We start from the raw sequence: 14,750 nt of genomic DNA, 5'->3' as shown, positions 1-14,750 counted from the left end.
CCACTTTAAAGCCACAAATGTGGCTACATGACTGCATCCTGCCCCTCTTCTCTCTGATGTATTTTTCCATAATGGCTTTGCTAACATTCACAAATAATACAAATATTATGAGTGAGGGGAGTAAGGCAACACTCTCATCACACATCTCAAGTATTTCTCCTGTTTTTGAGTGGACACCATCTCACTTCAGTGCATCTATTTATCACTGTGAAGTCCCGTCTGTGGCAAAGATGATGCCACAGTACCAGCTGGGTGGCATCTAGTAATTGTTTGTTTTCTATCATAAGCAGCTTAGCACCAGGATTATCAGTTACTACAAGTGATGTTTTTGTTTCAAAGCAGGAGGGATGGCTTGTGTCTTATTTGCCAAGTCAAAACATGAAGATGAAGTCATCACTCCCTCCCAGTCCCAGGTGTTACTGTCCCTTCGGAGCTGGGTGTGACTCAAGCTCTAAATTAGTGTAAACACAAAAGAACCAAGGAACGCCTTTTGTCAGTGCTCTTAAAACACTTACATGTCATCTTGGGCTTTAAAAATTGTGGCTGACGTTTTCACAATTTTCTCAGATTAATCGTTAAATGACTGTAGGTAAGAGAATAATCCTTAATAGCAAATGATCTCCTTATACTTACCTTCAAGCCTGAAAAACTCTGGATATTTTTTGCAACACAGTACAGCAGAACTGTCAAGTGAAAACAGCATATCCAAAAAGCCACCTCTCTGAGGATTAACTAAATAAAAGCCCTATTTTTAGATAGCTCTCTCATAGTTAGATGTTAGACTTGTAGCTGATGCCGATGAATTCAATTCTACCTGCGCACAGTGGCTGAACAGGTACACATCCACTTCAGCAGTTCATGCGAATGCTGACTGACACACATTTGCTTTTGCACTTTCAGTTTTACATTTAATATAAGTCACTGAGTAGGTGAGTGGCTGTGTAAGTAGCTCACGTCTCAGACTCAGTTAAATGTTTATCGTTCCATCTTCTGAGCATGATTGCATGTGTATTTGTGTCTTTATTAGTGTAACCTAATCGAGTGTCCGACTTTGACCCTCTCCACTTTGTCCGTGGCTCTTCAGAGATGCTAATTTTGCTATCTGAACTCCAACTGACCCCCCCTGACTCAGATATGTAGCTAGATATCAAAACCTTCATACTTTTTTTGTACCAACTAAAATAGGACGGCAACTAACGATCATTTTCATTATCAATGAACCTGCTGATTATTCTCTCGATTAACTGCTTACAACAATAATAGAAAATCATTTTAAATTTGCAGAGCCTAAGGTGACATATTTGGACCAACAGTCCAAAACCCAAAGATAACCAGTTTTCCGTCATATATGACAAGAAATCTTTCAAATCATCACACATTGAAGAAGTTGGAGCTATCGAATGTTTGACATTTTTGGTGTTTGAACTCCAAACTAAAGCGTGTCTGTAGCACAGAGTATGAAAAACTGTCAGGAAGTGAGAGCTGGCATTGAATGTCTGGTCATATTTGTAGTGTTCCTTACTTTCCTTTGATCAAATATTTACTTTTGCCAATTAAAGACGAGCTCCTGTAAGGGCTCCTTGTGCTGATAGGAATGTACTATTTGAGAACTTCAGCTTTAACTTTTGCTGAATGAACAAAAGGCAGAAAAACGTCTTTTTATTCCTTAAAGGTATCATTGTTTTGGTATTGATACTGAAATTCAAGGAGTATATCTATGCTAGTATCAAAAATTTTTAAAGCGATACCCATCCCTGCTCAGAAGAGATTTCTCACTTCAGAAGTTAGCCTGATGTGACCAGTTTCGTGCCTCATGCCTACAATTTTAACACAACTGCATGTTGATAGTATAAGGGATTATTTTTAGAGGCAGTTATGAGTGAAGGTTAAAATAGAGTTATTTCTGGCAGTAGGGTGGTACGCAGCTTCCAGATGGACTGATGGAAGTTTGTGATATCCACACTTCTTTTTTTCTTTCTCACTCTTTCTTTATTTTTCTATATTTAGCCCCTTGACTTTCCTTTATTTCTTTCTTTGCTTTTGTTTCTTTCCATCATCCCCTTTATCTTATTCTTTCCCTCCTCTCTTACCCTCAATCCTTCCACCAGCTCTATCAATTATGCATCTATTAATGGGCTCACTTCCACTTCCCGCTGCAGCTCTGTTAACTCGTTCTGTAAACACACACAGCATGTGTGCGTGTGTGTGTGTGTGTAAACGTGCACAGGAGAAGTGTGTAGATCCGGCTTTATCCTGTCGGCCTATGTGTCTGTTGCGTCACTGCTTTCTTATCTGTTTCGTTCCAATCTGTCCGTCTGTCCGTCTGTCAAAGCAGCTGTCTCTCTGTTCCTATGTGTGTGTTTCCCCCCCCCACCCCCTCCTCCCTCCACTCAAGCATTCCAGGTAGCGTAATTCACTCCGCTGCTCAGGATGTAGGTTACCCAGCAACACTGGCGTTTAGACGGACTTCCAGATTAGTGAGGCTTATGGCTACCTGCTGTTCTCTCTCTGTCTCGCTGCTATTTGCTGCCCAAGTCGCTCATCTGCAAATCCATCATCATCTAATTAATGTCAGCGGAAGGTGGAGCGACAGAGGACATATATTGTTCATATAGGGGATTACGGCATTGGCCTCTCCCCCCCCTATAAATAAATATAATTTGATTCAGGCACAGTACGTCGGGTGCTGCAGGGCTTAAGTAAAGCAGTAAGCACTCACGTCAATTATATTTTTTGATTAAGGGAAATGTGTTCTACTCCTCCGTTCCCTCCACCACCCCCAGTCCTTCCTTCCTCTGTCTTTCTGTCCTCCTGTTGACTTTATGGAAAAATGAATTCTCCCATTTCATGTCTAGGATTAATTGAATTGGTCATTAACAATTCTATGACGACCCTGCATGCTGTGAATCGCTGTGTGTGTGTGTGTGTGTGTGTGTGTGTGTGTGTGTGTGTGTGTGAGAGAGAGAGAAAGTGGAATGTGTGAGTGGTGACTGATAGTAGTGACTGTGGCCTCCTCTCCCTGTTAATGGGTCACGGAGAGACAAAGGGCTGCTGTGTCTGCATGGGAACCAGATAGGAAAGGTGGGAGGAGGTGGAGGAGGTGTTAAGACAAGGAGGAGAGTACAGTGTAGGGCTGCAACTCATCATTGTCTTCATTATGGACTCATTCTTTTCATGAGTAATCTTTGATTCTATAAAACACATCGCAATTTCCAAGGTAACACCTTCAGATTGCTTGTTTTTGTCCAACCAGGACTTGGCTTGTATTATTATGTAGATATGCAGCATCCATAGTATATGTGACGTCTTTATTGTGTGTTTAGTATGGGAGAGTATGGACATATGATAACAGTTTAAAAATGTGTTTGTTATTGAAGTTTCCATAGACTCTTTTCACAGCAGGCACTTTGACCACTAGGAAAAGCACATATGTTACAAATAACATTAACTATGGCTCTGCTCTATTCAAGTGTCCCAGCATGCTATCACTATTTACTGTACTGTATGCCAGATGTACCAAAACAGTTGATTCTTCAGTAGGCAAATACCTTTTCTTAAAAAAAAAGAAATTCTCATTGCATCCAGCAGTAAGCTCAGCAGCATGAAATATTGATAAATCATCCCCTAAAAAGTTAATGTGGCATTGTGCTTATTAAAGCAGCTGGAATTGAGAATAGTCAAGGTGTTGATATGACAGAAAGGTGCTGCAAAATAGTTTTGTTCCTCAAACTGTATTGTGACATGATTTCATAATAGCTTTTCATAATCGTTTTCTGTGTCTGTGCATAGCCTGAACTACATTACCACTAATAACAAAACAAGCTGCTGTGTGTTAATGTGATAAACTGCTGCCAGTCTGCGCGGCCCCTCCTTAGTTTTAGTAATAATGGGGCCCTGGCGGCCAGTGGATGAGATTACTGGTGACCATCTTTACTGGCACCCTGGGGCACATCCGAGGTCATGATGAGGACAGAGACAAATATAAACAAACGCAGCCATGCAGACTGACACTGTCTGCTATAAATACAATGTTTCTGCACAATGTGGAGGATAGAGAACGTTAATGAGCAGATTGCTCCATCTAGTGGTCAACTGTTGTCACTACACATTGAATGGATACTGTATTTACTTAATCGTGAGAAATGTGATATCATGAGATTAAATGCGTTGTGTTTAAAAATGGAATTAATGAATTTGGGAATCTTATTCTGTTAATTTAGGCTTCCTCCCCCTGTGAAAATTCCTGGATTGGCTTGGATTTGTTACAGATCTATTCCAGTAGGAAATTTGAATGCACCACATTGTTTAACCAAACCAATGCAACAACTATTTTTGAAAACAACATGATGAAATCAGCATTCTTCAAGTTTCCTGCAGAGTCATGGAGAAGTCACAGTAGTTTTTTTTTCCCAGAATGACATTGGTTTACACTCTCTCTCTCTGTTTACGATAGAGGTGTGTAGTAGTATAATGTGAAGGAAAAGAGGGCGGAGCATCGTGAGCCTTTAGGCAGGGGAGGAAACTTGAGTTTCAGGTCTGATCAGGTGAGCCGATACACCTGGTGGGCAGGTGTCTTCCCGTATGGGAGGATTTTGTTTGCAAGCACTGTAATAGTGTGAAGCTGTGCCTCTGTCGCAGGAAGAAAGTGATCTGGTAAGTCCCTGTACGACTTCTGTACCACTCGGAGCCTTTTTCCTGGTTGTTTTTACTACCAGCATTCATACATATTTTAATTGTGCTTAAACAGATGAAGTTCTTGTTTATTATTGTAGCACAATTCTTTCTGTGGTCACAGCAGTCTTGTAAGGACAATGTCACTTCTTACTGGGTATTGTTAGTTATGTACTTAGTTTAAGGTGATTGGGATTCTCTTAAAACATAATATATGTAAAAATACCAAAATAAACCATTGATTATCTCTGAAGTGAAAACCAGACAGCTAACCTGGAGGTGTGAGAATCACAGTTGTAAAGCCTTAAAGCTTTTTTGAGAGACTCACAAAACAGTCATTGGAATACTCTGCAATAAATATGTACTCATAATGCGTCACCTTTGATTTTCTTAGAGGGACCTGACTCATATTCTTCCATATCATTGAGCTCTGAGTTCCTGAAATCCATCTTTCCATTTCTCTTGTAAATTAAATGAATCTCTCTTAAATGCAGATTTTTTTTTAAGGTACAATGAAATGCAGTTGTGTATTGAGGGAGCTTAGAATGAATTCAGATGTTTTAAGGCCCCTGGAAAGACAGGTTGACCTAATTTATTTAGGTCAGATTTATATCTGTGTGTATATGTGTGTGTGTGTCTGTGTGTGTGTCTGTGTGTGCTAACAACACACATGTACATACACATAAGCAGATGTATTTTATGTGGAAAGACTGGACGCTTATGAGCAACACGTGGCAGAGTGCTGATTCTGAGCTGTCAAAAAATCCCACCTGAGACCAAGAGACGAGAACTCACTTTTCCCATTTCTCTGTTAACCTCTCACATTGGATGAAGCCACTCTGGTTGATATGCACTTTTCATCGTCACGGGTTAACAGGATTCATTGATATTCCACATTTGCTCACCTAATCTGTTTCCATTTGCTTTTTAGCTGTGTGCATATATTTCTTCTTATTTCTTATTGTTTTTACTGCCCTTGCACATCACCCCTTAACTATCCAACGCTAGCCCCGCCTCCTCCTCCCGTCAGTCATTCCAGGAACATCAGCCTTGCCAGGTACTGCTGAGTCTTGATTTAAGCAGCCCCAATCCCTCGTAAAGCTAACGGCTATTAACGAGAAGTCGTATGGCACGCGCCTGAAAACACAACCCTGTCCCGCCAGCGTCACGCGCCTCACGCTTAATAGGAATCGACGTGGTGACATTTTGGCAGCGCTGAGCCGAAGCAGGAGAAAGACATTATTCAACAATGTGTTTTTCCACAGAAGAAACAGAAAAGGCAAAGGGCTGCCTATGCAGCGCTGGCATTGGGAGGATTTTCGATTTTCTTTTCTTTTTTCTTGAAACGGTATTTCCATTTCAAAATGTCATGTGGATGAACATTCCCCTCGACCATGCTTTAATACACTGCAATTATGCACAGCCCATTGAAATGTAGTTCCACTGTGTGCCTGTGTGTAAATGAATGTTCCCCTTTACCACAGTTGGATACACTGCAATTATACTCTTATGATTGTGTCATGTATGGTTGTGTGCATGTGGCTGTAACTCTATCTACTTCTGTCTGTCTGACTTTGCACTTTGTGGTTCCTACAAGCCAATATGATGTAAAGTAGCTGAAATACAAATTGATTTTACATCCAATCTGTCTTCACAGCTACCCCATACCAACACCCCATAGCAGAAGCTAACCAGTGAGGCTTAAAGTAAAAGGACATAGTTTTCCATAAAAGGAGCAATTTTATTCGTTCTTTAAAATTCATGGTAGTGCATCTCTCTTCTTGTGACTCATCAGCTATCTCAAACTCTTTCTCCATTTTTCTGAACAGCATCACAGCACAAATATTTGGATGCCTCTTTTATGGACGAGAAGATTGTGTGCTTCCTGCTACCATCGCTGAGCTTTATGGAAGCACAGAAGAACATGTGAAAACAAGATAATGTACCCATTAAAACATGTGCAGCTGTTAATGATATATTATGCATTTAATAACACAGGCCTGAGGCCTTGGATGCTGAAGGATTTTGAAGTAGTAGGCAGTTCGCTCAGATTTGAAGATGGGCCTTTGAGCTATTGGGGCCAGGGGTGTTGATTTTTTTCTTTTCTTTTTGGAATTTAGACGCCTCATAGTTTAAGAAACTAAAAAGAATGCAGAGAGAGGGGAAAGACATTAAACAAATGCAAGCTGGGTTTTAGTTTTAGACTTAAAATCTATTTTTGGCCATCTATTTAGCAAGGTGCCACTAACTATTATTATTAGTATTTTGGTGAAGTAAATCATTACATGGCACCAAGTGTAGTCAGTACATTTTTGGTACTGACTAGAATGTGTCTATAGCACAAGGATAGAAAACTGTCAAGTACCGAAATCTGACATTGAATTTCTGGTCAGACTTGTACTTTGTGCAATGAAATAATGTTTTGATAAAAATGCGTTAATATTTGTCAGGGTAAGGTATCTGAAAAATATGTTGTGTGGGTATCTGTTCTGAAACTCAGGTATTGTATTCCAAATGATCCCCAGCACTACTCAGGACCGGTGCCTCGGCTCAGTAGTTGGCCTGGTGTGACCAGTTTTGTGCCTCAAGTATACACTTTTAATACAGGTGCTTGTTAATGGGATGAACAGAGGGATTAGCGGCAGTGATGGATGAAAGTTAAAATAAAGTTGTTTTTGGACCAAACAGTACCCTACCCTGAGTGTGACCTCTGACAAATTGAGAGAGCAAAGTAGCTTCTTGCAACAGGTCAAGATAGGAGAGATTCATGAAGACAAAAGCAGCAGCACAGTAGATGATAAAACCTGATCTCCTTTATTTTACCCAAGACTGAGATAAGTGCGGGAACAAAGCCTCACAATGTTGAAGCAGACTGGACAGATTTGGTAACCTGAGCAGGTGTCACACGGCCTGCCAAATAGATCATCTATCATCTGACCAAGGGTCAGCATAGATAAACTGATCAGAATGGATCGACTCTGCAGACGTCGAAGCTGGTGGATAGCTTTGCAGCAAACTGGTCCTTTGAGCTGTAACCAGAGCAGGTGTGACAGGGGTGCCTTTGGATGGGCGTCTGTCATGTGATGAAGAGAATCAATATAATTCATGGTGGCCCGGTAAAATCCTTGGCCAGTGGCTGGCCTTCCCGTCATTTGATGTGGGACGAATCAGGACAGAAAAATCCAACAGCACCCTGGGGAGGTTTTACTGCAGTTGAATGGCAGAGCTGACCTCTGCTTTGTCCTGTTGTAGCACTTCTGTCCTGGCCCAGATGGACTCAGTACGAATACAGAACCATTCCACCCCGTGAACCCAGTGAATGCTTCGGAGCATGACATGTTATTCTCCTCGTTTCCTTGCCCGATGAGGATCTTGTTGCCTTTTGGCTGATTCCTTTGAACGGTGATCTTTCCACAGTCCAATCCACTCTCGGGAGGAAAGCAAGAACAAAAGATTGAATAGTAAAACTGATACAAAGTTATAAGCTCATAGCATACTTTCAAACTGTTGACAGACTCATACAAATGACACGTTTTGCAGTGTTTTTCACTGTCAGTCATTCATCTCCTGACTTTGTTATTCTTCTCACTAACTTCATCAACATCCAGCTGAGAGTCAGACAGTTCCACCCGTGCTCCCCCTTGGCTGGACGGACAGGCTTGTTTTTGAAAAGAGAAGAAGAATAATGGTTTTCTATACCTCCTTCTTTCCATCCTTCCATCTATCCATCCATCCATCACCCTGAGTTATTTTCTCTTTAAATACTGATCGGACCTTAAATTTCACACACTGAACAAGACTAAGCAGACACAGACAGGGTCTCCTGACATACATACATACATACAGGTCTTTGTTAGGGAGACATGCTTTAGTTTGTGTCCCAGCTGGGTTTTCAGGTTGACTTCTCCCTGCAGTAGTGAAAGTTCCCACTAGATGGTGGTAGAACCATTTAAAGATGTCAGACTGCACAAGGGTAGAGGGGGGAACATCTCATTGCAATTAAGTGTATTCCATCTCTTGTCCACATGGCGAAGTGTCCCTTTACTACCCTCATGACTAACTGATATTGTGTGATCTGAACAGAAACGGTTAGAGCATCTGACAGTGGAGAATGTTTCTTTAACTCTGTCTATTATGGTCCTTTTGGGCCTTGTAAAAAGTCCCAGGTGTTCCCGGCTCTGCGACATGCTTCCTGGGCCTCTGAAAGCTCCCTGAATGGAAAGATGGACGCTTCCTCAGATTGGGGAATATGTGGTCATTCCCCTTTGGATGCAACAAAAGGCAAACGACTGATATTAGGGCATACCTTCAGAGTAATGCAACCCCCCCCTTCATTCCTCCTTCCCTTGTCTTTTCTTAAGTCTGTCGTTCCAATCACAAAGCCTTATGACAAAACCGTGCTCTGTGAAACACTGAACTGATTTAGCATGGGTCAGTTCCCTTGGCGTGAGCTCAGTGGCTGTTAGGTTCAGTCCCCTGTTCAAATGGGCCTGCTGGAGAGATTTTGTGGTCATGGCTTGAGGCGCCACTACCCTTCTCTGCTGGTCCTTTTAACCTATTTTATGGAAGTATACACAGGGTTGAACAGCGCTGAACTCCAATTTCATCAGGTTTTTGGTCTGTACTTTATGCTCATGCAAACGACCAACAAATCTGGCCTACAAATTGGTGCTGGCGTGACACAGTGGCAGGGATTTGAATTCATCTCCCAGATCTCCTCTTGTTGGAAAATCGATCCTTTCTTAAGTGCGTTTTGATGAATGCACCATATTTTGTACATCTCAATCCAGAAGAAAAATATTCTTGTGCTGATATGCTCTCAGTGTCTTGCTTACCTGCTCACTCAGGCATCTTCTGGACTGTATTGTCTAGATGTTTTTTCCACAAGCCTCCACCTGGGGTCTGCTGGGCCCTGAGGTGAGTTCACATCACAGTATGTCAGACAGGCGTGGTAGCATTTTGCTACGTGGGCTGTCGTCTTGGCTGATTGAGCCTCGACCTCTGCGTGTGTTTGTACACACACACAGGGCCAAACGCCAGGATATAGTCAGTCCTGTGCAGCTGTCACTGCGGGGGCTGAGTGAGCGATTCTTTACAGAAAACACATTTGTAATGAATTTCCGGTCCAGTTTTTCAGCCTCTCTGCATTTCAAATGTGTGACTTCAAGTGTATGTGTGTGGCCGACAACCGCCTAACCATTGACGGGGGTCCCAATGAGCTGGAAGGGAGCAGGTGTCTTGGCTGTCCCCATTTCCGGCCAAGTAGTTCTGAGTCAGCTATAGCACACTGTGACCCAAGCCCCTTTCACACATGCACTGCAACTCTGAAGTTCTCTTGACATTACCCGGAGGAGTTGTGTGTAAGAATGCAAATGTCCAAATCAGTTGATCCGGACATTAAACAGACTTTACCCCGCCAGCTCCCCACTACGAAGTCCGTGTCCGATTGAGCCCATGTGTGAATACAGCAGGTCATCTTCCGGAGAATTCGCAACGAGCGAGTGGGCGTGTTGACGACGTTTCTATCATGCAAATGCCACGAAACCGGAAGAATACAAACATCTAAGGGTGAAGAAGAAGGGTCATTTACATGAAGACAACAACGAAAATGTCTAACTGGAAAGATGACAAGATTCGGGAACTTCCGTCGGTATGGGCCAACGCTGAAATCATCAGACAAATTCAATGGAAAAAGACTCACTTGTTTATGACCAAATTACAATACAGCTATGTGACCATGCATACTTTTTGCGTCATGTCCTGCCTCCTGCTCACTCTACCCAGATGCCACCCCTAGCCTAAACCAAACATAGTGTTTCCAGTAAGTGAGAACGCGTCTGATGCGGACAGTCTCTTGATGTCTGCCACATGTCTGAAATGTCCAGACCTAATTCTCCAGACATTTTCTGGAGTTCATCGAGACAGTTTTACAACAGTTATCAACATGGGAGACACATAATGAAGCTTATCTCACTGCTGGTGTTTATTTTGAGCATTTTCTTCCAGTGACGTGAACTTCTAATAGAACCCCAAGGCCCTACAATTTAGGTAACTGAGTTTGATTGGGCCATGACACATGGGAGCTGACATACAATGGATCATTAAACTGCATGCTGTAATGATTCGAAGGCTCACACCTAAGTGTTTTCCATTCTCCCTTTTTTCGATGAAGCATTCATGCTGCTGGCAGTGAACTAGCTGGACCCAGGGACCTGTTTATGTTTCTTGTGGCCTTTTGAAACATGTTGTGATAAATGTAGAATACATGCGGAAGAGGTGGGAGGCTGTTTAAGGTTCAATGAGATTGTCTGTGACTGAGTCAAAGCCAAGGAAGGGTGGTTGAGCACTGAGGCGTCCACTGAGATCCCTCAACTACTCATACACAGATTTCATCTCACTTTATGCACTGCAGTAACAGCACCTGCTAGGGTGTTCAACAAGACCAGTACATGATCCCCTTGGAGGATGAAACAAACGCAAAGATGCATTCATTCACAAAACCTCACACTTACTTTGCAGGCTACATCACAGCAGACATAATCCAGTTTTGGGGTTGTTTCTTTTACATTTTTTACATCTCTTGGGACTCATAACTTAACTAAAGACTTGATAAAAGTTTCAAAATCAGGTTTATACAGAGTCAAGGCAAGTCATGTCTCAAATCCAGTCAAGTTTAAATTAAATCTCAAGTCTTCCTTTTATGCCTTAAGTCTGACTCGAGTCTCAAGTCTACAGCTCTGCTTTACACTTGCGTCTACCAGGCTTTCTCGTCTAAATTAATACATGCTACCTGTTTTCCCACCGTTGTGGTTCAGGAGTTTATTGCATGCTACTGTGTGTGTCCGCACATGTTCATCCACTGCAGATGTAGATTTCAATGAGCCACTGACTTTTTATTTGTCTTCTACGTCCTCTTTCTTCCTGTTCCTGCTCTATCTGGCTTTCCAGTTGAGCGCCATTATTTACGAAGCGATGCTTTTCCACGCCTGTTTGATTTTTCACAGGTCTGTTGCAGTTGCTTGCTTACTTTCTCCTCAGTGGATAAAGTTTCCCTTGTTTCCGCTGGATGCTGAGCAAAGTGTGGGATAGTTGTGTGTGTGTGTGTGTGTGTGTGTGTGTATGTGTGTGTATTGCATTTGTGTACCTGTATTTATGGGCGCCAGTCGAGGTGACGTTGGCTCACGTACAAAGCAGGATGCTCAGCAGCTTAGGAAAGGAGTGTTGGGTGGAAAACCCCCAGAGTCAACTGTGAACGTACTGTCAACACACACACATAAGCACACACACTCAGTGAGTCGTTCACTGTCAATCGTTGGCTCACATACACACAAATCCATATGTTTGCTAGTGGGGCCAGGCAATATATCAAATAAAGATTTTTCAAGATTTTATTAAATTCTTGGAAAAAGAAGAGCCATATCACCCCTAAAATTAAACTCTAGTATGGTAGATATGCATATCCATGGCAACGGATAGCTATGAGATCCTATAACACACACTCAAACAGACACACACACGTGCATGCGGCCATTCTGCCATCTGACAAGTAGGCTCTAAAATCTTGTTCTCCTGCAGGGCTCCATGGCATAAAACCCGTCCTCAGATTCAGCTGGACCCTGGGGAGAGCTGCTGAGGAGCTCACTACTCTGACGCCCCGCTGCCATTTTCCACAGCCTGAGGGGAACCAGGAAACAGCCGGCAGGAGCCATGCCTGCCCTGGCCACCGGAGCCGGCCACGAGCCAGGTACAGACCCCTTGGCCAGGAGCATAATCTGTTTCCTGCAATACATAATGAGACGAAACCTCGGAAATGCAACCATAATTACAAAATTATTTCACGGCTTTGATTCACATTTTTCTGTCCATAATCAGTTCACAAACAGAAGCACTTATGTGATCCCAGCCTTGAAATGAATATATATATATATATATATTTCACTAAGTGCTAGCATAGGCTGATGGTGTGCCAACCACTATAAGTGGTACCTAAATTAAATTTCAGATTGGAAATGAGTCACTCTTAACTCGTCAAAGGTTGCTTTTTCTTCAGTGGAGTGGACCGTCTAAAACTGTTTGGAAAATAAACCAAAGTCCATTTTCACTTAATTTTGTGCCCTGCAAAATGAAAAACACACTATTGCAAATTTACAGTTCAGTACAGTGTAAAATAGCGTAAAAATTACATATAATGTACTCCCCCTCTCCGCCTTTCCTTCTCTCCTGTTATGAGGAGTGTGTGTGTGTGTATGTGTGGATGAGTGTGTGATGTCAGAGTGAGGAACATGTCAAGCTTGTCAACGCTGACACAGCTGCCAGAAATCATCACCTCTCCCCTCAGGAACACTATCCTCCTCTCAGTCTGGCTTAATGGCCAGCTACATCATCTCTCAGACACATGCGGAGGACCTTAACCCAACATGCACAGGATAGCAAAAGGACAAAAGAAGGACAGACATTAAGTCCCGCTCTGATGGATAAAGAGTGTGTGCGTTTCTGCGTCCAGACTTTTAACAGAGTTACTGTAGCCCCCGTCGTACTGGAAATTTGTGCAGACAAAGTAGAAAGCCAGACCGTCAATTACGATTAGAGTCATTTTGGGCAATTACCGGCACAGACTCAGGTTTCCAAATAAAACACGTAAAGACTCCTCCGGCCCATCTCCTCTGCTTCCTCCTTGATGGTCCTGTGAAGTTGTGTGTGCAGGTGAAACATGATGAACATTATGGATAAACTTCAGGTCGCTGATCTCCAGGCCTGGTGAAGTCACTAATACTTGTGGCTGGCCTGGCACTGGGACTACCCGGCAGCGTACCAGAGTTTACAGAGAATACTAGTGGCAGTATTCCACTTGGTAGCATTGTAATGCTGTAGATTTAAGGGATAAACCCCTGTTAGGATTACGGAAAATTTGTCACATTTATATTCACAGTTAATACTCTTAGTTACATCTGTCCTCGTTCAGATCAGATGGCGCTTGAGACTACAGCTTTGAATAATATAATAAATAGAATATATAATTGCAGACTGATATATAGTCTAATACTATTATTGAACTATTTTAATACTGGAATAAAATTGGATGATTTGTCAGTGTCATTTTGAAATTTGTATTATAGTTAAGTGAAACAATTTTCTTAATTTTGAGTGTTCTAGTTCAATGAAATAAGTGAACATTAAGGTGGCAACATGTTTTGCCCCCATATACACATTATACACCATTTCTCAAAAGTTTCTGATGTCTTCTGAAAGCACCAACAGTCATCCATCACACTTAAAATAACATATTTGATCAAAAGTATTGTGATAATAATATTTGATTTTGTCACTGTGGCTGTGTTGTATAACCTAAAGATTGGAATACATGTCGAAGCTGAAAAAAAACCCCAAATCAAGGAATCGTGAACATCTGAAGAGACGTCAGCAAAACAAAGTGACACATAAAACATAGGATCAGTAGTAATTACGAACAGGACATTAGATAATTATTGATTAAATACAGGAGTTATGTTGAAAATGACGAATGCTTAATTAAATTCATTATTTTCCATGTTGAGCAGCTTACAGTAGATGAACAACAACCCATAAAGAAAGTACCACATTATTAAACTACTTTGTATTGGGGACAGTAGGGTCTCCCTGTCTTTTGAGGGGATCCAAGTTCCAAAATCATCTAAATTACAGACTCGAAAAGAAAAAAATCTGCCATTATTTCCACCAGTTATCTACTGAATATTGAAGGCTGGTGATAGGTTCATTATATAACTGGAACATCAGTAAGACCAAAGAGCTGTGTTGCGGGGGGCGCCGGGCACCTGACACCCCTCATCCTCTCTCTGGACCACTCAGGCTGGAGGGGCAGGTGGTGGAACAGGTCGAGATCTATAAGTACCTGGGGACTGAGATCAACCCCCACCTGTCCTTCACACAGCATGTGGACAGGGTCTTCAAGAACGTCCAACGGGTTTTAATGTCAGACAGGACATTTTAACAGCAGTTTACCAGTCCCTCATCAAATCAGTCATCACATTCAACATCGCATCCTGGTAAAACTTCCTCACAGAGAAAAGCAAGAAAAAAAC

The 14,750-nt window shown here is 42.1% G+C and overlaps 1 protein-coding gene across 2 annotated transcripts in view; it reads left to right on the top strand.

Annotated features, from left to right (window-relative positions):
* Positions 1-14,750, top strand: part of mpp7a (MAGUK p55 scaffold protein 7a) — a 142,196-nt gene that overhangs the window by 21,111 nt on the left and 106,335 nt on the right. For both annotated transcript variants that reach the window (XM_044339411.1, XM_044339412.1), the window contains exon 2: positions 12,247-12,415. In XM_044339411.1, coding sequence (XP_044195346.1) covers positions 12,379-12,415 — 37 coding nt within the window. In that variant the 5' untranslated portion in view covers positions 12,247-12,378. The remainder of the gene's footprint in view (positions 1-12,246; positions 12,416-14,750) is intronic.

The sequence above is a fragment of the Thunnus albacares genome, chromosome 21 (assembly GCF_914725855.1).
Source record: "Thunnus albacares chromosome 21, fThuAlb1.1, whole genome shotgun sequence".
Taxonomy (NCBI): domain Eukaryota; kingdom Metazoa; phylum Chordata; class Actinopteri; order Scombriformes; family Scombridae; genus Thunnus; species Thunnus albacares.
The sequence above is the reverse complement of the archived record's forward strand: the minus strand, read 5'-3'. Positions and strand labels throughout refer to the sequence as shown.